Source organism: Pteropus medius, unplaced genomic scaffold (genome assembly GCF_902729225.1).
Source record: "Pteropus medius unplaced genomic scaffold, Ma_sr-lr_union100, whole genome shotgun sequence".
Classification (NCBI taxonomy): Eukaryota; Metazoa; Chordata; class Mammalia; order Chiroptera; family Pteropodidae; genus Pteropus; species Pteropus medius.
In genome coordinates this window covers 1675427-1701870 of record NW_024354499.1, presented here as the reverse complement: position 1 = coordinate 1701870, position 26444 = coordinate 1675427, and the positions used below count along the sequence as shown (strand labels likewise).

General features: G+C 39.9%; 1 protein-coding gene across 1 annotated transcript; it reads right to left on the bottom strand.

The window, feature by feature from the left end:
• Positions 1 to 844: 844 nt before the first annotated feature.
• On the bottom strand, positions 845 to 25454 carry PLEK (pleckstrin). Its single transcript, XM_039852525.1, has 9 exons — positions 25289 to 25454; positions 16090 to 16245; positions 15659 to 15840; positions 13878 to 13969; positions 10760 to 10944; positions 9299 to 9403; positions 4701 to 4784; positions 3814 to 3883; positions 845 to 2644 (listed from the first exon to the last, which is right to left on the bottom strand). Exons 1-9 carry the CDS (start codon positions 25328 to 25330, stop codon positions 2508 to 2510), a joined length of 1053 nt encoding a protein of 350 aa, XP_039708459.1. The 5' UTR covers positions 25331 to 25454; the 3' UTR covers positions 845 to 2507.
• Positions 25455 to 26444: the final 990 nt, after the last annotated feature.

Sequence of the window (26444 nt, the reverse complement as noted above, 5' to 3'; positions counted from 1 at the left end):
AATGCCTCTTATTTTTTTCCCAAAAAAGTGTTAGAGTTTTCAGATTGAGTGCTTTATTTTTCTGACTGGCTGTCAGTCATGTGATGCAAGAACACATTTTTCTCCTTTTTGTATACTTTCTTAATTCTTCCGCAACTGAATATTTTACAATTTATTTTTCCCCCAATCTAAATTGAAATCCTGGGTAAATGCCTAGCAGCCTCTTTTTGGCTTTGAATATTCTTTGAATAGAATTGACAGTTTATACATTCCTTATCACACGTTGTCACTGAAGGAAATGTCTGCCACTCTGGAGCTCAGACACATGTAGACTTACCTATGACTATGCCCAAAAAGGCCTGAGCATGATTTCTAAGCCAAAGATATAACATCTATACCTGTACTCTAAATATCCACTTTGAAAAGTGACACCTTCATCCCACCAGGAAGCCATAATGATGCTATGAATTCTCTGCAGACCAGTATGTACAAATATGCAGATCATGTAATGAAAATCCCAAGGAATGATAGTCACCTATGCTATATGTAAATAGTGACCCCTGGAGTTGCTCAGTGCATATCCTGCTCAACCACAATAGTAGCCCTTCAGTAGGAAATTTATTTTCTCCTAATGTAAATAGTTTTCCATATCCTTAATAGTTAATGGTCATTTATGAATTCTTTTACTTGGCTGAACACTATAGTCAAGGTCCCATAAATTAAAAATTAGAGATATAGATTTAAGGAATAGGAAGATATATGGACAGCCTTATCTTTATTTCCCCCGTATTTTTATTATTCCCTAGAATAGACTAACTTTATTAAACAAAAAAAATCATAGAGTCATTGGGATGACTCGAGAGATTAGAAATGGTGTTATCCTCAGTACATGAAAGTAGGTGGTGTAAAAGGAGAATTATTTATGGGAGACAAAACATCAGAGTCATCACACCAAAAAGACACTAAACACAGTCATGTTTATTTCAAATATAAAGTGGACTCCATATTAATAAATACTTTTAACATTGAATGTAGAAAAACTACTGTGTATATTCTAAGAAGACAGTTTACTAAAGAACCAGAGAAAAGGTAGGGCTTTGATCAAACAGTCTGGGAATAGGAATAGCCCTGTGGATATTGTGTGGAATTAGTGTAGGGAGAGAGAGGAGTAGGTAAAATTGGGAAGAATTTTCTACTCCTTTTTACTCACTGGGGCCTTAAAATTAAAAATCTGAAATTGGAAAATAAACTTTCGCCCACATACCCGCTTTCTTTCTCGATTTTGGATTGGAATCATTTATTAGAGGACACAGTCAAAAACTGGGAACAGGTACCCAGTTAGAATCTAGGTCAGATAACTCTGGTTGATAATGGGTTTGCGAGGCTCTTCGGAGGTCTAGCAAAAGTTGCTTCAGTTTATGCTTAAAGCTCAGGCACAGCCACAGTATCATCGACTGGAGGATGGAAGGCACTGAATGCTGTTGATGGCCACCTCTACTTGCTCTGCTAGACTTGAGTTCTTTCAGTGCTATCTTTGTATAAACTCATCATCCCATCTGCCCACCTGTGGTGTAGCCCCTGTGCCCTCTGGAACTGGAGTTTGGGGGGCACGTTAGCCAGGCAGCTGCCCAGGCCCCTCACCCATGGAGAGAACTCATTAAGAGAACCTGGATGGCCACTTTTTTCTGCAAACACTCAAATGGAACTATCTCAAAGATTTCGAGTTCCCCGTCCTGATTATCGTACATGATAGAGAAATGTTCCGGAAAGGGACAAAGATAGACTGTTCTCAGATCAGCATCAAGTGGGAGTGGAATATGCCTTCACTGGGTGTCTTCAAGGCATGAAAGACCCTCGGCTACTCCTGACTTTCTTAGCTCTTTTTCTCAGAAGACATAACTTTTCAGGCTATAGTTAGTGAAAGAAGACTTCAACATAAGAGCCCCCACTGCAGCATTGCCTCTCAGGAAGTTTCTGGGTAGAGGGAGAAAGGAAGAAGAGAGGTCTCCTTCATTTTGATACATGACCTTGTAGCCAAGAGCAAGGGAAAGTGCTGAAAGAGAACAAGAGAGGCAAATGCCTAGTCCTCGTAGTACAGACTGGGAACAGTTTTGAAGGGAAGAGTCGTCTCAGGGTCTGAAGGCCAAGACTTAGCCAAGAAGAGACACCAGCTGGATGACTAGAGACACTTTCACTTCCATGGATATTACAATCACAGGGCTTTGTGTTTAAGCGAGGGAGAACCTCATGGAACTCACTTCGTTTTCCAGAAGAGGAACCTGAGGCCTGGAGAGATTAAGCAGTGTACCCAGGGGACATGGAGAGTGGCAGAGAGACTGCAGTGAGCCATGTGGTTGATACAGGTGAACATCACGCGGCGTGTGTTTAATTACATTCAAAACCCCCGAGATGAAAATTTCCCACCCCGGGGCTCTTTCTTTGCTCTGTCACCAGAAATAAACAGATCTTGGACCGAGCTTATCCATGGCATTCCCTCAGGAGAGTGAGGATGAGCTGCAGGTGTGTCCTCACTTCCCAGTCCGGGAGGCCACCTGGATGGCTTTGATCCACTCAGTGCGCTCCTTGGGGGTGGCCGCTTGCAAGAAATAATGAACTTCATGAGCCGTAATGATCTCAAAGAGGTTCTCTTCTTCACTCTTCTTGCCTGTTGAAAGAGGAAGTGAATGACAGTAGACATGGGCACCAGAAAGTCCACCTCATTCATCGTCCTTCTGTAATGAATGAAATTTCTATTTTTTGAATGTTCTAAGAAAATTAAAAAGGTGGTTTTCAAACTTACTATTGTTGTAGGATCATATATATTCAATTTATAATTACATATAGTATTTATATAGATAGGTACATAGTATGGTCATGTGTGTGTGTAAGAAACGTTTAAGAAACACATGAAACACTCAAGGAGAAACATTTTCTTTTACGGTTTACAAACAAATTAAACTTCTCACTTTTGCATACCAATAGTGTTTAATGAGTATCTTTCCTCTGCTCATAATATAAACCAAGATATGACCCTAGTCTATTTTTTAAATTTATAAATAAATAAATAAATAAACAAACAAATAAATAATCAGACCCATAACTAGTACCACCAGTATAGTCTACCCCCAAACTAAAACATAATATGGGGAGAAGGGAGTGAGCTGATCTAGGGGTAGTAAAAATCTAAGCTTTTGCAGCTGTAGTGTTTGCCTGTGAGTATAACATCATAATCCCCAAATAACAAGGCGAAACAAGTGTTTGGTTGTCTAACCCACATCTCCACAGTGATATCACTCATCCTTGCACCTGCAAAGTCAATCTACACCAATATGGTTATTTTATGCACCAAATCATAGACTTCTAATCTGTGACATGAAGGTCATCTGTGCTGCTAAATCACTAGCACAGACCTAACTATAACCCAGGTGCACCTTCCACTCACCACACTGCCTCATTGTACAAATGTCCCTTTTGTTGTGGGAGATTTCCTGGTCTGTAAAAGGCCCCCATTAAGAAATGTCGTGGCTCAATTACAGGCATCAGGAGGTAACAATTCTCTCTATTTAAACCAGTTCTGAGGTGAAGGACTCTTCTCAGCATTGATCAAAGATTTATCGAAGCATTCACAAAACCACTCTAACTCCCCAAGGCCTAGAAAGCAAGGGCAGCAGTTGGGAGAGAACAGCTCTTGGTTTCTCCCAGGTGTTCAGACAGAAATTCATCCATGCTTATGCCTGAAAAATTGAGCAAGTGATTGCTGTAGGCTCAGGATGCCCAGGTGTGGGGAGGGAGTTTGAGTGACCACTTCTCTCTCAAACAAAAATTCATTCTTACCATCCGGGTTGCTCTCCACTGAAGTCACTACACAGCCTCTCAAGTGAATTGCTCCCAGGGGATCTTCCCCCTATAGGAGAGAAGAGTCCTTTGTTATGTTTCCAAAATATAATGTAGGGCTATACCATATTCTATTGGTACGAAAGCTACACAGACTCCCAAATAGATAAAAACAGAAGAAGATTAAAGAAAATTTCTTCCAGGTCTTCCACCCCACCCCCGGTCCCACTTTACCCAGGGAGGCAGGATGAGGAGAAACAGGTCAATCTGAACTTCATATCTGGAGGAGAGGTGGAGACTCTGAATCACCACCACATCCCACAAGAAAAGAGCTGCATGTTTTCAGAGCTCTTTGGCCCTATGCAACTGACGCCACAATATAACCCTCATGAGAAGGAATCAAAAAGCCCTGAACTGCAAGCAGAGGCTGAGGGCCCAACCCAATGCGTTAGAGTTGGCTTATTTTACTGAGGTAAAAGCCTTCTTCTGAATATTAAACAGCCCAAATGGCTAGACTTAAATAATGCTTTCATCCAAGTTGTCCTAGAAGAGAAAGGATCACTTTTTTGTGTATTAAACCAAAAGTAAAGTATTGCACTGGCCGAGTTCCTCTGAAAATACCAGATTGGGAGAAACAACAAAAATGTGTTGAGCTGACTAAATAAATAACAATATAGTGATATTTTCTTCCATTTCTCAGCTTATGCTGGCCTCAAAACCTAAGATCTCAAATTTTTGTAATAAGAGGGGGTAGGAAAAGGTAAAGGAAGGTGGGAGAACAAGAAGGAGGATATCAACATAGCAGAATCGGAAATGGGAAGCCCCAAGAACCGGTGCGTGCAGTAAAGGCTTTCAGTGGAATGGATTTATCGGCCGCAGGATCTTACCCCAGCAGGGTCATAGTAATGCAGGTATGCAGGGTCTTCTCTCAGGATGAACTTCCTCACTTTCCAGTTTTTCCTCCTATGCCCCTATATCCAGGATCAACATAAGAAAAGGAATGATGAGTTCTTAGCAGCACTTACATAATAAGTCTTTACTGAATTGAAAAAAGAAAAAAAGCTGAAACACTAACTTTAGGAGAACCAGGCTCTAACCCAGATCTTTGTCAGGGAGACAGCACAAGGGCTAATGAACAATTCAGATGTTATTAAATTATGGACTAAATTATTTCCAATCAATTAATCAATCAATCAATAAAATTATTTCCAAGGTTATCTTCCAACTTGATATCATAAGACAGTACTACATACAATGTACTATGTTAGGTAATCTGGAGGCTATCTATAGAGAGATTTAAGATATGCCCTACTCTTCTAAGAGTTTATAACCTATTTGGAAATTTACAATAGCAAATATTCAAATCAAATAATTGGTATAGATAGTGGATTTCAAAGGAGTGAAACAAGGGATATGTAATTGTGGATTTGGATGTCAAGGAAATCTTTATAAAGACCTGCACTTATCCCTGTGGTACACACAGGAGTTAGATGAATGAGAAAGAGGCCAAGTGAGAAGACCATTGACAACAAAAAAGCATCAATGAGAACGCACAAGGCATATTCAGACATTGATGAATAAGATCAGTCTGAAAAGAAGGCAGGGTTCATGAGGAATAATGGAAAAGGAGAAGGGATGTAGTAAAAATAAAAGGTGGGGGTGTTGCTGATAGCTTTTGAGTTGGAAAGGAGGAGATTACGGTCACATTTTAGAAAGATTAATGGGGTGACATCAAACTGCATGGACCAGCTGGCTAAGTTAAAGATAAGCCAGGGGGAAGATAATAAGGTAAAAAAGAGAGCATTAGAAAATGATTTCAATTATTCAGGCATAAAATTGACAAGGACGAACAGCAGGTAACAGCAAAGGAAATGGGAAAAAAATAGTTGCTGTGACAGACACAATAAAAAAGAAAAATAGAATTTGGCCTTTTCCAATAGAATTAAATACTGACACTGTCTAGACTGTGGGTTTTGAGGGCAGGATTTTTGTCTCGTTTGTCTTTGCTCCACCAATGCCCAGCACTGTGCCTGGAACATGGAAGCTGCTTTATATCTGCTTGTAATTACCTTGAATTACCCAGTTATTTCAACTAGTTTTTTAAAATGTTATGGTAAACCTGATTCTAAGATTTCCCACAGAAAATTCAAATAACGAATAACTCCAGAAACCAAAAAAAAATGTAAAAGATATACGCTTTCTATCCTGCCAACATGAAGAATATTGTTGTTTCTAAAACACCACATATTGACAGACACATATATGAATTTTCCAATATTTTTCATTGTGCTTGTGTAGGAGGATATGAAACATTTATGATTTCAGCAAACAGTGCCTCCTTCATAATGCCAGGTCGGAGGAGTTTAAAGAGAGCTTTCAACAATGGGTCTAAGTTATTTGGCTGAGCATTTGGTCAAGGAGCTCATTTCTAAAGGGCCTTTTACTGGCCAGAAGGATGGAGCCAGAAATTCTATAGAGTCATATGTGAGAAGAGAGAATATTTCATCCTGCAATATCATATCCAGATAGCTTTTGCAGAGTATCGACTTCTAAAATTCTTTTTATAAATTCCTGTTCTTTGCCTTAATGTTTCCCATAAAATGTTTCTGCCCCACAGCCACTTCCTCTTGACCTACAGATATACTTGGCATGTTCTTTTAAGCAATTATTGAGTGAATACCAAGTTCTCATGAGTCAGTGGAAGAGGAAGGTACTAGGAGGATGTGAAATTAGGCAGTCCTGGCTAACCACCATTTTCCCTTTAATATGACATCACAATGTGATGCATTGAAGAGTATGATGTTAGTAAGAAGTGTCTGGCCATCTCTCATTTAACAAGTATTTCCTGAAGGATCTCAAGGAATGCATACATGCCCAGGATTTACAAGAATTAATGCTGATCTGTCAAAGTCATTTACCTGTATTTGATTTAATTCACTCTACAAATGTTTATTGCCTATTATAGACCAAGAAGAATGCTGATCTCTGCAGCAGATATGAGAAAACACATATAGCACATTGTCCCTCCCCACCAAAGAATCTATATGTGGTTGAAAAACTAAATATTGTATTCATTATCATAACAGAATAGTTATATTAAAAAAGATTATATTGAATATAGTCACGTATCCTCGCACTTGCTACGTCTTCCAAGTAGAATTATTTCCTCTGGGTTGGGAGAAGAGGAGAGAAGAAGGGTGGAGGGGAGAGGACCGACCTCCACTTGGACATAGCTACTTCCCACTTGTGAGGTGTGAAATATAGTTGTCCTTTTTCATGATTAGCCTTCTTCTCAGGTTAACCCTGGCTAACTCCCAGAGGGAGACACAAGGGTGGTTTAGTTTTCATGGCACCTAAAGAGGGCATTTAGTTAAATTCCCTCACATGACTCTGATATGAAACAGGGTTATAAACCACTGAGCTAAGAGACTGGAAACATTAAAGGGGGCTGTCGATTCAAACAGAAGAGGTTTTTGTTCCCTCCCTCACCCCGCAAAAAGGAGATAAAAGAATATTCTAAAAGAACAAAATTCCTGAACACACATAGATTTCTGTTTACTTTATGCTTAAAGGAGGTTTGTAAGGATGACTATTTAAACAGTGATGTTTCGATAATAGGATAAATTAGCTTTTAAGAAAAAGGCTCTGTGGTTCTCAACCTTAGCCACACATCAGAATTGCTTGGGGAACTGAAAAACCCAATGACTCCGATTTAATTGGGCTGGAGTGCAATTTTAACAGATCCCTGGAGGAGGAAAATGTGCACCAACTGCACTAGCTAAGGCTGAATTGTAGCTATTGACGAGTAGAAGAAGGCAAAGGAAAACAGGGAAGCAAGGCTCTTTTGGCCCTCATCTTCTTCAGTACACGCTTAGGCACCCATTACCCTCAGTCAATTTTAGACCAGCCAGGGTCTCCTCTGGGGTTCTTTGCCCAGATATGAATGACTCCGTTCCAGTCCAGATTTTGTTTACCCCTTTTCAACTTTCATGTTCGATTTCTCAGGGTCCACTCTAGACTAGGGCTTGTCAGATCAACTAATTCTAAAAGAGTAATTAATGAATGATAATATAGAATTACAGAAAGAATTAATAACATAAAAAAATAATAAAATTCCTTCCCAAGTTACTCTTCACAGCCACCTTCCAGCAGAAACGTAAGAATGTTTGGCAAAACCAATATGGAAGCCAGCGATGGGCAAACTCTGCCCATGGGCAACTGCCAGAGCCTTCCCTACACAAGTCTGGCCTGCTCTTATGCTTTTCTTTTAATCTAGTCAGTGGTTACCTTGTTATAAAAGTCATTAGAATAGTCTGTGAATTCTTTCTAGATTCTTACTGTATTATGTCTTAGGACCCTATTCTCTGAAAACCTGATGTTATGGTAAATTTTCCACATTAATGCCCACTTCCCCTAGTAAAATTCAAAATCCATTTCTATAACTAATCTCAATTAACCCAATTTCCTTCTTTTCAAGTGTAAATACATGCTCAAGTTCATTCTCCCCTCTTGCCCTGAAAGTTCAGGGTTCCATGATGAGATAAGTCAAATCTCTCAGTCCCATGGGGTCTACATCAGAGCACAAAAATCTCCTTACGGCACCCCAGTTCTCTCTGTTATATACTGAGCAGTGCCTTTAAGATGGCTCACAGCACAACCAGGAAGGCAAAACTTTGGCCTCATAAAGTAGTTTGGTTTCTGTGACCCTATGTGCTGGTATCAGTTTGTTTCTCCCTAAATATCCTCATGTCTTTCTGCTGCTTCTTCCTCTATTAGGTGCTGGCCCTAACTTCCTCACTCAGCCTCAGCCCTTATATTCTCTTACCTCTTCCATGGTCACTAACTATAGCTCTTCAGCTCTTTGCCTCCCAGACTGACAGTGGCCTGTACCTGTGGACACCTGGTAACTGCACACAACTTCTCCCCAGGACTGAGTTCATGCCTTCTAACTGGATTTGCCCTTTGCTGATGCTTCTTCAGAGTTGGCCTCAGGCATGCACTAGGTTTAGTCTAACCATGTCCTACCCGCAGTCTGGAATGGTACTTCCTTGTTCTCAACAGTATATAATGTTCCTTGTCTAGCTGTGGCCTATTCCTGTTTCCCAGTTACTTTGTAGGGAGGAGGAATAGGCAGATGGAAGTATTTTTATTATGAAATATCGTTGTCTTTTGGATGGCATCTTTTAGCCAATTGATTTCCTCCTCCTAATTAAAAGGTCAATATTTTTCTTGAAACATCTATTTTCCCCATGATATTGATAAAAGAGAAATTTCTCTTTTTCAAAGTGGATCTTCTGCCCTGTCTGCTTCAGTCCTTTTGACCGAATGCCACTTTGATCATTTACTTAACTAGTTGTCTATCTTTTTCTCTGTAGGTTTCATTTGCTAGTTGACTATTGGCCAAATGAAATGCCATTTGTGATTTAGAAATAAAAAGAAGCTGATAAGGGGAAAAGGTAAAAATGGAAGAGCGGTGGCCACTCACCTGCTTCAGCAGACATCCCTGCTTGATAATGACGCCTCTGAATTCTTCTTTCAGAATAATGTCTTCATCACTGGAATTCTCTTCACAGAAGAACCCACTGTCTGGCTATGAGGAAAGAAATGGCAAGTTTATTTTATGAGTCTTAGGCATATTGCTATTTTACCATCTCCATCTCCCTCTACCCTCCAGCCACCAGGGTAGGCTCCTTCTTTTCCTCCCCCGAGGTTCATATCCCAACCTGAACCTTAAAGGCTGTCCTTGGTTAGCTCGTTTCCCCTCCCCTTTTATCTTGTTTCTAGATGCTCGTCCTCTCTTGTTTCTTCTCATGTGATCTTGTCAGTATCCTTTCATTTTCTTGGGTTCCCCAAGGTACATTCTAAGTCTAGGTGAACACATTTCTTTCTTCAGAGCCTTCCTTCTCTTGGGACTTCAAGGCCACATTCTTGAAAGTAGAGTTAGCTAACTTCTAAGACACTGCACAACACAAGCTCAGTTATGACCTCTGCCACTCAGCCCCTTCTTCTTTGAGAAGATCAAGAGCATGTGTCCATCCTCATTCTCTGAGGTCAGGAGGGGACTGAGACTTGCTCAGCTATAAGCAAGCAATGAATCGTACAGAGGAAGAGGAGCCACTGTGATGGGTATTTTTAGAATCCCACATTTAAATAGCTACAAACAAGCATATTAAAATACTGACAGAAAAACTTCCCCCCAAATGAAATGAAACTCTCTCTGGGATATCCACATCATTTTTTTAAAAAGGTTTGTTCTCTTAAGTAGCTAACTTTTGTGCTCTGACACTAAATAGAAACAAAACTGCCAAAATTCCCCTAGAAATCTATTGCGGGATTTCTCACATGGCCCAAGATTGTTGCGTAACATAGTGTTTCCTAGTCTGTGGTAAGCATACCATGGGAGGTACACAAGACAATTGAGAGAGGTGATGTAGATGAAAACATTCTGTATGAAAAGTCATGTATTTTAATGTATATTTGGAAAACTACAACCAGCATATCGTGATATCATGGATCTCCCTCTAGAAAGAAAGCTCCATAAAGGATGCAATTTCTACCAGTTGTTGTTTTGTTTATTTGTTTTTCTTTTGGTTTTTCTGTTTGTTTTGTTTTGTTAACTGCTGTATCTCCTTCATTTTTTAGAGTGCCTGGCATGTGTGACGGCCTAACAGATTTTTATAACTGAATTACTGCTTATAAGAATAGATATAGTAAAGTTTTTAAAAGTCCATTTAAAGAAAACTATTCAAGAAAACAATGTTTTCCTTTAAATTGATTCACTTAAATGTGGCAGACATTGAGGAGGGGGGACAGCTGTCAAGTCTGAAACATGCAACAGCTCTCCGTAGGGCTGGGCTTTTCTTTAGCATACGTAGATATGAACTGAAATCAGCCCCTAGAATCTGCCCATTGCAGAAAGAGTAGATAGGTAGCTTTTCTCACTTACAAAATAGTAGAAGGCATCAGGGTTGTCCAGGAAAGGGTTTTCGGCAGTTCCATCCACTGCGTTCTTGGACAGGTCTCCAGCAGGTTGCAGGTAGCCTTCGTTCAGCAGTGAGGAGGCGATCATGAGGCCTTCCTGGCGATTCCGAACAGACTGGTTGGAAAGCAGCCAGTCGATGACACAGTTACCTGGATGGGACCATCAGAAAGAAGGTTAACGCGCTTAATCAAAGAACGAATCACTGACAGCCACCTCTGGAAAGCTCCAGAGCACTCGCGTGTCTGACTTGTCTTATCTTTTCCCTGTTATCCAAGAAGAAAAAAGCAAAATCAATGGGATAGATACCTAGAAACAAAATGAACCATGTTAAGTCTTGAGGGGAAGAAAAATCTATATGCATCAAAGAAACAGTTTTTACTATTCCACTCATTTGCTTCATTAACAAACATTTATTTAGCACCTACTAGGTGCTGCGATGGGTATTGGGGAGACTCACTCAGGGAATCTAAAAAGGAGAGATGGGTGATAAGCAATTGCTATCACAACTGCTATACTATGGGTCAATACCGTGGAGCTACCTGCAGGAAGGTATGGAAGGGGTGGATGGGGGAAGGGAACTCTGGATGCACTGACAGGAAAAGCTTTATAGAGGAAGTGACACTGGGCCTTTAAAATGAGTAGATTTTTGCCAAGCACATGAGGCAGAGGCTGAGAGAAACCAGCACAGGCTGAGGGGAGCTGCAGTCTGAACAGATGTACACAGGCATGAAACAGCCCATTTTGGGGCTAAGGGGGAGGAGTCGGTGACAAGAAGGCAAGAAGAGACAAGAGAGAAAGGAAGGCGCAGAGTGAGCCGGGAGAGCTTTAATGGGCACATCAAGAATTCTGACAATGGGGAGCCACTGCAAACTTCTAGGCAGGAAATAATACGGTCAGATACGTATGTCCTAAATTAAAATTTGTTGATAACACTTGCACTGAAGGTCACATCTTTTTTGCAGGGTCTAGCAGGAACCTTGAGAAGTCATTTAATCAACATTCTGCCTCAAGAGAGATTTAAAAAGAGAATAAAATAAAATTGACCCCTCAGTTGGATTATTAGCAGGCCACAGAAAAGCTGTGTATTAAAAACAACATTTTCTTTACAAACGTAGCCAACCAGGGAGGCAACATAACAGGCCTCAAGTCCCAGGTCATCTGAGACAGTAGTAAGATGAGCCATCCTTGAAACAGGAGTGAAAGCGGTTGGTGAGTGAGTCTTCATGAATTTCATATATGAAAGGCTTTGCCTACTTTTCTTTCTCTAGAATGATAAACTAATTAATATTGTATTTCTGCTTTTAATCCTCGCAAAGACCTTGTAAAAGAGGTAAGGCAGTAATTGCAGATCTCATTTTCAGGATGAGAAAATTAAGGCTCAGAGAACTTAAGTAATCTTAGGCCTGTGTTCTGCCTGCAATGGAACTTCGCTTTAGTGTTCTAACCCCAGACTCCATGCTTGTTCAGCCAGGCATGCTGAAGCTTGAAAGGCAACTTCAGTCTAGTTTCCTTATCACCTAACATTCAAAGTCCTCCATCACATGTCAGCAGTACCCAGGTCCCAGTCTCTGCTGTAGACAGACATGTGTCTCTGCTGACACCACCTGATCCTACATGAAGGCTGGATCTCGCCTGATTTCTAGAACCCATTCTGGCCTTCATTGGGGAGGACTGAAGAAGTTCTAGCCCAAAATTCTGGGACTCAGTAACACATTGCACAGGAAATAAGTCTGGCCTGGACCTTGTGTCCAGATCTGCATAGGGAACCCCATCCCTGTCTCCACCATGTTCCCTTTGTCCCAGGCTCTGTCTTGGTGACCTCAGTCCTGCTAGAATTAAGGCTCTGCCTTGCTCTTGTTGGGTTTCCCTTACCATTGCCCAGGCTTGGTATCTTTACCCCAAATCTTAGCCCAATCTTTTCTGATGTTAATGGCCATTCTACCTTAACTCTCTGATGCTGAATTCCCATGGGACACTACCCTGTTAGCTGAGATCACACCCTCTACCTCTCCACCTTCCTGGCCTGGTCCTGGACAGTTTCCATGCATTACCTGTTGATTAATTCTACATCTGTTGTTTCTTCTCACAGTTTTTCTCCCTTGATCTCTCTTGTCACCATAATCAAGACATGCCTGACATTAGACAAACCTAGTCCCAAACTACACATCCTGTTTTGCCCTCTAATGAACCAGCAGCCCTAACACGCTGATCGTGTTCTTTTCCTGCGTGTATATTCTGCATATCTCTGGCCCATAACTTTGTCCTCACTGTCCTCTCTGCTCAGCCCTCTCATCAGCGTTCCTTCTCACAAATATTTAATGAAATTCTATTTATCTTTCAAGGTCAAACCTAGGCGCCACCTCCTATTCGTCTCTGAGTACTTTCTCCTTTCCGAACTCACAGAATTGATTGGCTGTCAGACTTGTGACCTCTTAATTATAAACCACATGGAGAACTTGCACCAATAGTCCTTAGTGTATGTCAAACACTGTTCTAAGCACATTATAGCAAGCCTATAAAATATATGTGCATGGTTATCCTTATTTTATAAATAAAAGTGAAGCAAAGAAAGGCTAATTTTTTGGCCTGAGGTTTTATAGCTAGTAAGTTGCAAAGCCAGGGTTCGAATCAAGACAGTCAGGCTCCAAAGAACATGTTTTTAACTACTACACCATTTACCTAAACTCATAACACTTAAAGCCTGATCCTGTGCAGCCTCAGACATCCCTAGTATTGTTACTTAAATCTTGCATTACATCTTAATCCCTGTTTATCATTTTATTCAATTCTGTGTCTTTTTTAACATAATAACATTTATGGGCAGAAAAAAATGATCTTTTGATTGATATAACCAGAATTCCCAAAACAATATCTTGGACAGCAAAGTTCTTATCTACCCTTCTTTCTGTTTCCATGCTGGGGAAGTTCAATTTTCATGCTCACCAGTCTGCGTCCTATGACTCCATCCACCCACCACGCTTCGCCCACCATGCTCCACACCCCCACCGCACACATTAGGCTGAGCGAGAACTTCATCTTGCCTTCCCCAGTGGCCCCACTTCAGACTCAAAAGGCCTTTTACCTGTGAAGCAGTGATTAAAAATCTTCTTGTCTTTCTCGAGGTTTAGTTCTCTTATTCCTTTTTCAGTATCTTTCATGGACAAATACATAGCACTGCACAAAGATAGAAACAGACAGATGAGCGGGGAGCATTTCAGAATGGTGAATCCTCTCAGAGAGTCCACCCTGGAGAGGTTGGCCATGAGCGCAAGCTTTCCTCGCCACACCCTGCAGGTGACCCCATACCTAATCTCTCCATCAAATTATAAGTAGTTAAAGGGCATAGTCGTTTAATTTGCATACCTTTGTGGCCTGGATAGCATTCAATAAAATGTACTAGAACTATGTTTATTATTTCTTAAATTCATTAAGCTCTTTGTTGATTTAACTCCTGGTACCCGAAATAGAGCTGCCCCCAGGTAGGGGGCAAAGATTAAAGTTTCTCAGGGCCATTTTTCCATACGCATTCTAGATCTCTAAGGTCCCTCAATTCTCATGTCTCATTCTTTTAAGTGTGTTTCAGGAGACCATCTGGTGTAGGCGTTCGCCTCCTAGAAAGTGAACGTTTTGACTAAACTTATCTCTTATTCTAAAAATTATGAGACAAGATGAAACAATGAATTTTCATTTTTGTCCTTGAAGTAATAAACTGAAGATAGCCTGATCAGAGAGAGATATTGCAAGCAACCAAACAGAAGGCCACTTTCGTGAAGTCTGCGGCTCCACCCAGCACAAGCATCATTCTCACTTAACTCTGACAGCCATAGCCAGAAATGTGGTCACTTGACAACTCTAGCCATCAGCTGCACCTCCTCTTGGGTCTCTACCCAAAATCTTTCCTGGTGAGAGAAGGTGCTCAGTCTCACCAAGCTCAATGTGCAGACTTTTTCAAACTCTTGTGACATGCCAAGTCTGTGTTAGGCTTGCAGAAGGAGTTTTTCTTCAGTTCCTCTCAGGGACTCCCCTCATTTTGTAAAAAGAGCCCTTGTTGGACCTTTTAAGCAACCAACATGGAATTTTTCTTGGCAGGGCTCCAGTTTCAGGATATGCTCGGCATACAAGCAAAACTATCAAAGGGTAAAGAGACTCTCAGAGAAAAAGGTCCATGCGATAGGAGAAGATGTGAAACATGCAGAAAGGAAGGAAGCCTATTCCCAACTGCTATCAGAGGCTGAATTTACCTGTGAGTTTCTAAAACCCTTTAGAAAACAGCCATCATCTGCAATTCCAAGGCAGCCAACGTCAGAGGACATTAAACCAGGCCAGGATACAAATGACTTCCACCCAGAATGGGTGTTCACCTTGGTTGGTCTGTGTTGACTGTGTGAATGTGTGCTCTTGAACTTGAAACCTCACACACTTGGATGCGTAGCCCCTGCCATTTCCTGCCTACCTAGAGATACTGAAGCTTTCTTTCAATACCAGCTTATTACAATTACTTCATAAATGAAATGATAACTTATCTCTATCTCTCTGTCTCTATATATGAGAGCTGCGTGCTCTCTCTCTCTCTCTCTCTCTCTCTCTCTCTCTCCCTCTGCCAAGGTTACCCAAAATGAGAGAATGTATACTCCATTAGCCTCCTCTCCTCAACTGCTAGGTCTCGGAAAAGCATGATTACACCCTCAGATCCAGGTAAACATCTTAGTACACCAAATGCCGATATCAACCTGGAAGAGTGGATACAGCTTTCAGAGGTGACTAAAGCAAACTTTAGCACCAGAACTGTTATAAAATTTCCTCAAAGGTGGGATGGGAGTGGGGGAAGGAAGATGGCAGAAGGAAGCAAACAGAGAAAGTCACCCTAAATCAATGGTTTCTGGCAGTCGAATGGATCTCCTGGTGGATTTCCTCGCAAACTTCTGGCCTCCTTCAATGCATTTAATGGCCTTCTTAATGTCTCGAACCCAGCCATCTCTCTCTTCCAGGAAGGCTGCCTGGAAGAAGTGGTCCTGCTGTTTTTTTGTAGTGATCTTAAACACAAACTAAAAATCAAAACACATTCCATTAGGGATAATTCATTTCAAGGGGCTGAGGCCCCTTAAGAAGCATAGTTGTTGAGCCCACCTTGTTCTATAAGTGCTTGGCCAAGAGACACCCAAATGCCCGGAGTGGAATGCAGGTGGTGGTGAGAGGGACTGCCCCAGGGAACATCATTCACATGATAGGCTATGCACAGGCTCAAAGGTCAGTGCCTGGCAAGGTGTTCATCGCAGCTAATGATGTCAACTCACCATCCTTTTGCCGAAGTCCTGACAAGGGCTAGTCAGAGTGCTTCCTTTCAAGGGAATCATTCCTTTGGGGCTGCTGTCACTTTTCTTCTTATAGAATTCAATTCCATCTTCTAACAATACAACCCACATGGGTTTCCAGGTGTTGAACACACTCCCCTATAATGACAACAAAAAGAGCTGTGTAACAATGTGTTCTAAAACTATTCTATAATGGTGCAGGACTTTGTAAATCACCTAGCTTTGTGTGACAAGGCTGCTAGTAAAGCATCCTTCAGGGGAGAAAGGGGTTGCCATTCTGCTGGTACTTTAAAAACTTTTTCTAAGATAAACTGTATACACTTCTATAATTAGCCCATAAGCCTCTTATGGGCCACTACCAGAGGAATATGGTGTGGATCTCTACTCCTCTTGTGCACTTAAGGCTGGCTTTCTAGGGCTTATTTTCTATTCCCAACTCTGCCTGTTGTGTTTATTTAAACCTGGAGACAGCAAGTAGATTCTATCTCAAGTGTCAACTCAGACTGAATAGTAGTTTATGCCTGAGGCTGGACTCACATAGCTCTATGATCCAATAGCTATGTTAACGGCAGACATGGAGGCTGTAAATGGTGGTATGCTAGCTGCAGTGACTCTCATCCTGTGGTCTAATTAGATTTTATCTGAATAAGAATGTCAAGAAGAAACTCAGAGAGCAGCCTTGTGTGACAATCTCTTGTAAAATGGCCTGGGATACAAAATGTTGCTATGCATGTCGATGTAGCTTTTGGAAAACCCTTACTGAAAAAGTTTCCAGTTTGGGTTAATGTCAACTGCCGCTGTACAAATAAATTAACCATTCTGACTAGGTCAAGAAAGTTGCTCTTTCTTGTGTAGATTTTGAGTGGGCTTTGAAAAAGGAAGGAAATAGGGTTCTTTGCCTCTCATCATTGAATCCATGAAGTCACCTTGTCATGACTACCACAAAATAGAATTATCATCCAGTTCCCAGCAGATCCTGCTGTTTATTTTAAAATACCAAGAGTTTCCATATAAAGGTCTAGTTGCCCAAAAGGAAGTCTATTTATACAAAGAGAATACATACTTGTGAGACTTGTCCGAGTGTTTCCTTTATTTCAATTCCAAAAAAAAAAAAAAATTGTTTAAATTTGAACACTATCTCTTTTCTGCATAGGCAGAATAACTATCCAGACTAACACTAGATTATTTCCTTTTCTTAAAAAAATGGCTGAGTTCACACACTAAGCCAATACATGAAATAATTTTAATGAAATGCCTTTCTGTTTTACATCTATCTGAGAGAAACTCATATCCAGACTATAAGAAAAATACGAACAATCTATTTTTTAAATGGGCAAAAGACTGGAAGAGGAATTTCATTAAAGAGGTTATCCAAAAAGGCTCCGAAAACATGTTAAACATCATTATTCATCAGAGAAATGCATGTTAAAATCACAATGAAATATCTCTGCACACTCATTACAATATCTAAAATTTAAAACGATTAAGAAGAGCAAGACTTGGCAACGATGGTAACGGGAACTCCCACGTATGATGGGCAGGAAGGCGAGATGGCACACCAAGTTGGAAAGTAATTCTCAGAAGATATACGTTAAAGTATATAGGGATCAGATAGCATGATGTCTAACATTTATTCTCCAAATATTTGAGCATAAAAGTATGTGTGTGTGTTTATATAGAAATGTAGAGACAGGGAGCAATAAAGCACATGCAGCCAGGTGTTAACAACTGATTAATCTAGGTAAAGAGTTCATGGGTAGTCATACTATTTTCTTGTTTCTCTGTGGGTTTGAAATTTTCAAAATAATTAGGAACATTAATAAGTGAACAACACATGACACTACTATATATTAAAATTTGGACTATATATACTTTTAGAGAAATACAGAGACGTCTATTTAATAAAAAATTAAAATAACTGAAAATGATAAAAGATACAGTCACAGAGCTAGGACTAGGAAGTTGGGCTAAATTGATAGCTAAAATGCTTTTCGATTCTTAAATTTTATATTCTACCTCAGGCCTATCAAAGATTAATAACTGCCACAGTCACTCAAAGCTTAAGATTGGGATAAATTGGGAGAGGTCAGCCAGCACAGCATTCCTTCTGTAGACAATTACAGTAAAACTACTCCAGAGCCAACTGTTCAAAATGAGTTTGTGCTTTCCTAATTCAAATGTAGCCTTATATGGTTCTCAGCTCACTCAGAAGAGGATGTCATTTGGATTTCAGGTCATTATGCATTGAGGAAACTGATACTCTGTAAAACAAGAAATTGCTTATAAAGTAGAAACTTTCTTCCAGGCTTGGTAGTGGTTAGTTAGGCTAGGATGATGAAATTATGAATGATCTCTCTCTCTCAGCCCTTACCGTAGCCACCAGCTTCTCACTGCAGTGAACTGACAGCACCTTCTCTCAGCAACCCCTACATTTACTGCTTTCTGTCCCCAATCTTCTTGGTACTCAACCAAGAGCAAACCTGGCAGTGTGACCATGAAACATCCAAGGCCTAGTATACCTGACTAGCAATGTGGATGTGGAATCCAGGTCTCCTGATTCCCAATTTTAGCTCTTTCTACAACCTTTCAGATGCCATCTTTATTTTGGTTCTTATGTACCTTTGAGTAATTCTGGAATCTAAATCAATTTTCTCAGGCAACTTAGCTAGCTATACGTATAACTTCATAAAATCATATGATTTAATTTATATATATATATGTATATACATATATATACACATATATATATGTATATATAGCATATGTCTGCTTTTTCCCGTTATAGACCAAAACCTATACAACTACTTGTCACAATAGGTGGGTTTTAGATGCTGGGTCAGGTTTGTTAAAATTTCCCAGTGAATAACTGTTCATCATCATGAGACTGGTAAAGCTTAGTGCATAAGAGTCTGACATTGCACGACACCAAAGGTAGTTGACCATATAAAAATTAAACTTCGGTACATTAAAAAAACCTTGCAAATTAAAATATGTGAATATTTGTAGCATATTATCATATAATTAAAGGTTAATATCCTTAATATGTTTTTAAAAACTCTTTAGAATCAGTAAGAAACATACAAACACTCTCAATTTTTTAAATGGGCAAACAATATAAACCAGGCATTCCCAGAAGGAGAAATGCTCAGACTCAATAAACACAAAAATGTACTGCCTCAACAGCATTCGAAGAAATGCAAATTAAAATTAAATAAGATAAAAAATTTTAAGAAGTTTTTTCTTAAGATTTGTAAGATGTATCGGTGAAGATTTGGGGAAAAAGAATTGTATGAGTCAACAGTTTGATGTAGGCTGTGAAAAACAATTAAGGTCACTGTAGGCTCTATAAATAGATGCATAAAGTCTAAAGTGAGGAAAGTAATATTCTGACCTTAATTGGAGCATAACGAGTAGGTGACCATGAGCTCCAGAGCTGAAGGGCCCAGGTTCAAATCTAGCCATGTGACCTCAAGCAAGTTTTTCTACCTCACTTTCTACATCTGGCAAATGGGGATAATGCTACTATCAACTTCTTAAGGTTATTGGGAGATTAAATAAAATAATCCATGTAAATGTCTTAGGGCAGTATCTAGAACATACTAAGCACTTAATAAATACTACCGAACCCTTGTAATTCTGTGCGTATCAGGTGCACCTGAAAAACGACCTAAAGTTCAGGAAACCTCAGAACTGCAGACAAACCAGAGCCTGTTCAAAAGATAGTGACAAGATAGCATCTCTCTGGAAATTGTTGAGGGAACTGACTAGGTTTTAGCCCGAAAAGACACAGGCAGAGCAAATGAGGACTGTCTTCAAAGATATGAAAAACATTGTCGTAGATTGACATCCCAGGAGGTGGAAGTTTGGGGCGGGGGGACAGTTTCCTGCATAACTTAAAAGAGAAAGTTAAATTAGTAAGTTTCCTAACACAAGAAGCATTAAGCATGCTTGATAACAAAATAGCAAAAAATTGCAGACCACAGGTAGGAAGTTCAATTAAATACTTACTTCAAAACTTAACATTCCATTCTACATTCCATTCAGATTCTACATATCTATCCCAAAAAGCCTGTTGTCCCTACTATTCCTTTAATCTTCAATTTCTAGATATCCCTGCCAACCCTGAGTCTCTCCTGAACGTCAAAAATAAATAACTCTAAAACACATATTTAACATGATCATCTAAAAATGAATACCCCACTGGAAATTTTTGCTACATTAAAAGTTACTATAATATGGACCCCTGATTCCTTGGTTTCTGTGAGTCTCTTTTAGCGAGTTTCTTGAGACATGTTCATTCAACAAATAACGAGAGCATCTCCTGCACTTAAGACAGTGGCCTGGGTGTTGGAGTGTAAAAATAAACAAGACACAGTCTCTACTTTCAAACGGTTCACAGTCTAACAGGGGGAGAGAGTGAGCTTGGTAGAACACTTCGGTTCAGTGTGATAAATGCACAAACTGGGGCATGCCTTCCTGTGTATGTGCAGCTACGCTGAAAGGAGCCACAACTCACTGCTGAGGGTTGGGGCAACTTTATTTTGGTGTTTAGAACCCCTCCCAGGCACCTCCCACAGAGTGGAGACATTTCTTTTAACTTCTCCTTTCCCTCAAACTTCTCTTTTCATATGTTGATGTATAGCTGAAACTCAAAGGAAAATTACATTATGGTCAAAACTACGTATCTAACTAAAGCAGAAGTGTGAGTTAGTGTCATCCATTCTCCCACACTCATGGGGCATGTTGTTTTAAGTTGATAATGCATTAAATTAAGTCCTTATTTCTGCTGCATTGTAAATTGTTTCTTCTAGTTTTCCAACCTGATCCATGCAATCACTCGTCTAACATCCCAGATAAATGGTCACTCTGCACCTACTTAAATACTTTGAAGGCAAGGAAACTAACTAATCTATTCAGCAGTATATTTTTTTCAGGTTGGATAATTTCTCAATAAAAACTTGGTAAGCAATAGAGAAATGGCACCAATTGCTTAACCACATGATTTCTGGGCATCTTAGGAATTTGGGTTCAAAGCTCGAGTTTGCCTCTTCCAGGCTGTGTGGCTATAAGTTAAGTTACTTAATTTTCCCGAACATCAGTCTTCTTATCTGAAAAATGAAGACATTATTGTACCTATTTCCCACTGTTGTAAAGATTAAATGAGATAATACACTTAAAGGTCTTAGCACACTGGCTGGCTCATTGCAGGTGCTCAAAAGTGGTTACCAAATAGACACATAAGATTATACAGTTTTGCAGGCAATTCTGTGATGTCCTTCTGGCATAAGGTTCTTCTGAGCATCACCCATCACAACAACAGTGCTTCAAAAAAGAAAATCACTGCAATACAAGCCCATGAGAGCCCCCTGTAATGTGGTCAGGCACTGCTCTGTGTGACACTGGGGTCACACTGCTGGGTTCCAGCCCAGCTCTGCCACTTAACAGCTGTGTTACCCTCGGCAATCCTCTTCGTCTCTCTGTACCTTAGTTTCCTCATCTGTCAAGTAAGGCTAATAACCGTACCTACTTTATAGGGTTGTTATAAGTATTAAGCGCATTAATGCATTAAATGCTCATATTTGTCCCTGCTGAAGGTGAGCACCACATGTATTAGTTATTATGATGATGGTAAATTGATGGGGGTGCAGATTGCTGGGGATTGTTTTATGGTATTGTGTTCCGAAGACAAGGCAGCTGTATGAGAGAAGTCCTGGGCTGAGATGCCTGACTCCTGTTCTTCAATGTAGGCTTTCCTTCTTCTACTGCAGCTCTCTGCAGGCCCTCTTCTTTCCCACCTGAGCCACTTGTCCTTGGGTGCCCCGACTCCTGTGCTTTCTCCCAGCCTCACAGGCCACCCAGGTCCCTGAGCCACAATTTGAGTCAGTCCTGCTGCATGAAGCACCTGCTGAACTGGTTGCCAAACTCTCGACAACAGTGTGCTCCATAAACCTCTAGGAATTAGGTTGGTTCGAGACATGGCTCAGTGGACTCCGGGTTCTTGCTTGTGTTACCTGCTCCTCTTCCTTTTTTTTGATTATAAACATATTCAAATCAGTAGGACCTCCAAAAGATATTAATGATTATTCATTGGCAATAACTCCTAAGAAAGAAAGAAAGGGAGCCTGAGGTCATAAAACCCAATCTTACTCCCAACAAAATTTGTCCAAGCCCCACTCTGGCTCTGGTAAATTTATCTGACTCCTTTTCTCTGGCTTGGGTAAGCCTGCCTTTTAGAATGTTATATGGAATCAATAAGACAATGGGCTTTGCTGTTAGAAAAGCCTGGGTTTGAATCCCAAGTCATCTTTTCACCAGTTGTTTGACTGTGGGCGTATCACTTACTCTTTCTGGGCCTCAATTTTTTTAACTGTAAAATGGGGATAAGGATACTATTGCATAAGGTGGTTAGGATTGAATGAAATGGTGCTCATGTAGCAACTGGCTATTACATGGTAGACATGAGTGCTCTTTTTCTTTAAGTCAAAAATAGCAAAACTCTGAGGCAAAGAAATCTGGGTGTTACTTAAAATAAAAAAGTTGCAAAATGACAGAACCATCTATTTTCACTCCTGCTCTTAACCATCATTTCTATTTAAAGATCTTAGGCAGGGCAACGAGGGAAACATAAATTGTGAGATGTGGATAGTTATCTTGCACGGAAGAAAAGCAGAAACATTTTATAGTCAATGCCATTGACTACTTGACCCCAAGATTTGGACTTGACAAAATCCTTGCTCTAGAGTTTTCTAATGTTATATTTTTTACACCCAAAAGATCTTTATCTCCAATAAAATTACTTCATAAAACAAAAATAAAGAGAACGATATTCCTTATTAGCACCCAGGTGTATGAAACAGCATAAGAAAAAAGGTGCATGGAGGGAAAGTCAGGTATTACTGTCTGTTATGCTTTAACATCAAAACCATAGTGAAAGATAATCATGGACTTGTCAGAAGAAGATTTTCTTGGTCCTTTCTTCACTATTAACTTGACAACCAGCCCGGGAACCAGTATATGTCTCCATGATCTAGGAGAACACCCCTATATTTTGAAGTGTGTATCAACACTAATACTAATAATTATTTTCATTTATGTAGCACCTACCGTGTGCTAGGTTCCTGACATTTATAGTTTTAAACCCACATATATGGAGTATCTGAAAGAAACTTAACATCTTAACATCTAAAGAAGTTAAAAATTTCAGCCCCTTACTGGGAAGTTTTGATTTCAGGTGTAGTTCTGCAGCCAACAAAGAGAACACTTCTGAACAAAGCATTTCTTTAAATAACAAATTAAGGACTCTTAATACATTTCAACAAGGAGTGTTCAAAAGGTCCTAAAGAAAATGCAAGATTTATGGAAGATGAAAATTGTGGAAATATCACTATAAAATTTCACCATGTTTTTTTCTAGGTACATTTTCTAGATTGGCTTTTACAAGCCATGATCTAAAAGAATTACTCTCACTGAGTAAAAGCTGTTTATTAATTTAAGTCTTGACAATCCTACCTCTCTCTTCCCCATTTTCTAGTAGGTTGGCCTCACTTATTAGAGATTTCGTCTTTTATTTTTTGTAATTTATGGAGTTTAAAATGTGGGTAAACAAAATAAGAACAATTTTATTAGAAGATGTTTAAATTGTTAAAAATAATAATGATAATAACCTTTGCAGAAGATGTTTCCATTTACCTGCTCTTCTTGGGATACTAGCCCAAGTGCTCAGGAAAGAAACAAGTCAACATTAACTATTATTGGTTCTCAAAAAGAGTATTGGTGCCTATTGTAAGGAATCTACATACATATATGTAGATACTCTGCATACATATATGTGTCTTTTCCAAAGAATGTTTCAAAATAACGCCAGCTAGAGAGAATATCAGCCTAGGCTTATTTCTTCTCCAGCACCCACTCATACCTCTCATTACCATAGGTTCATTACAAACCCTAACTTAGATAAAATTTACCAGAAGAAAATCCTAGGATACTGGACAGAGCTCAGTGCCACAAGTCAGAAACCCAGAACTCAAGAGAGTGGGTCTCTGCCCCAATATTGTCCCAGCTATGTGACCTTGGGCAGTCACCCAACTTCCTGATCTCAAGTTCCCCTTCCGTTAATGAGTGAAGGAAGGAGGCCAGATGATCTAAGGTCACTTCCAGCTTTAAATCAAAACAGAATGAGGCAGCAATGAGTGCTGTTTAACCTTCTTATAAGTAGAACATTTTGACTAAAATGTTAAACCAACAAACAGCCTAAAACACAGTCACGGTAGGCATTTATTCAATTAAAAAGCTGGGCATCTGAAGGAATGTGCTGAATTCAGTTCATTTCTGACTAGCTTAGCTCACTTGGATCAGTATGAGTGTACTTATTTATATAGGTGTTGCCCACAGGATGCCTACGAACCCTGTGTGTGAACTCAACGCCCTGGGGAGTTTCACAGTGACACGGAGTACTCCCACCATCAGAAGAAAAACCAACAATGCTAACAAAATTCAATTTCCTGATGGCACACTACTGAGACTATTTTTTAGGGTATTTGTGTCCCCATTTTCCAATCTTTAAAATGGTACATCTACCTACTACCTTAACGGCACATTATACAAATTCATTAAGAATTGTGAATGAAGAGACTTTGGCCCCTTAAAAAATTATAACGTTTGTAGTGCACCGATTCTAGAAGAAAGCCCAAGAAATAAGCTATGATTACAGTATTATTATATAGCTCATCTTTAATCATTTTCTTCTTTCTCCCCTCAAAAAATAAATAAATAAATAGAGGCGTGGAATTTAAATAAAAAATGAATAGTCTCCTCAAGTAACCTCTATAGCAGAAGAGTTTGAGTCTTCTAGCATAGAAGGCATGTGTGAAAAGGATACTGTAAATCATGAGGGATTTTGCTTAGGTCCCCATCTTCCAGACCCTGCAGCCTGGAGTTCTCAGTCCCACAAGATAAAGCTGTGCTGATGCCTGAGTTGGATTAGTTCATCTTTAAAAACCAGAATGCAATGGTACCTGTATTGGCTTCCCCCTAAACATTCTACATACTGCGATGTTCTCCTAGTTCAAACCAATAAGTTCAGCATTAAACATTCCTAAGAGTGGGTAGAGTGCAAAGCTGGACTCCAATCCTCCCCTACCCTATTTCCAGTGACACCTTTGTAGGTGGCACTTCTACTTACCCTTTTCACAAGGTAGCCCTCCCTGATCCGCTTTGGTTCCATGTCGGGTAGACAAACACACAGCCGGGTCCACTCTCAGACAAGTCGGTCGTCTCAGAAGCTCACCTCCTCTGAGAGCAGAGACAGTTGTGGGCTGCTTTTCTATACAGAGGTCCCTTTCACAATTTCCTGTCTGCTGTCTATTGTATGATCACATCCTCTTCCCCTCATTGGGGTGGAAGATCAGAATAAGGAACCACAGAGAGAAACACCCCATATTTTTCTAATGTTGGAAATTTATTAAAAGAATAGTGGGGTTGAATATTTACCCAAGGTAAATTCTGATTATCATAAAGAAAATCATTCTCCTCAAAAGAGAAAAAGAAAAAGAAAACAGTGAAAGAAAGAGAAAAATAAACAAGAAAAACTTATTGGTGGAAATTGTCCTTGCTTAGGAATTATTCTTGAGATTTTATAAATACTTTACAAAAATGCCAAGGAATTCAGAATCATCTGGTTAGCAAACCAAAGGTAACTACTATTAAGTGAATTCTTACCTCTCTCTGTGCCAGGTACTCTGTGAGGTGTGTTTTAGCCTGCCTCACTTACCATGGTCCTTACAATGAACACATAGGGGAAAGCAGATTATTGTCTCTATCTTAGACATTAGGAAACTCATGCTCAGAAAAGAAAACAGTTGTCTCAAGGTGACACAGTAGGTAGGAGGCAAAACCAGAAAAGTAGGGAGGGACCTCACCAGGTTGCTGTTGCCTCCCATCGGCCTGAGAACCATGCGTCACACAGAATGCTAACCCTACAGTAGGCTTGTAAAAAAAAAAATCCATACTCAAGCATGTTTGAGAAATTGTACATTACAGTCCCCGCTTGGTGGCTTCCCTTCAGATTAAGAAATTAAAGACGCTCCCAAACTACTACACCAGAGAATCCTATTGTAAGGTGTTTAATCTTGTGTTTCCCAAATTTATTTGACCACAGAATTCTTTTCTAAGTAATTTCTATTAACATTCTTGTTATAAGTCGAGTTGTGTCCCCCCAAAAGAAGTCCTAACTCCCAGTACCTTAGAACGTGATCTTATTTGGAAATGGGGTATTTGCAGATGTAATTAGTTAAGATGAGGTCATAATGAATAGGTGGGCACTTAATCCAATATGACTA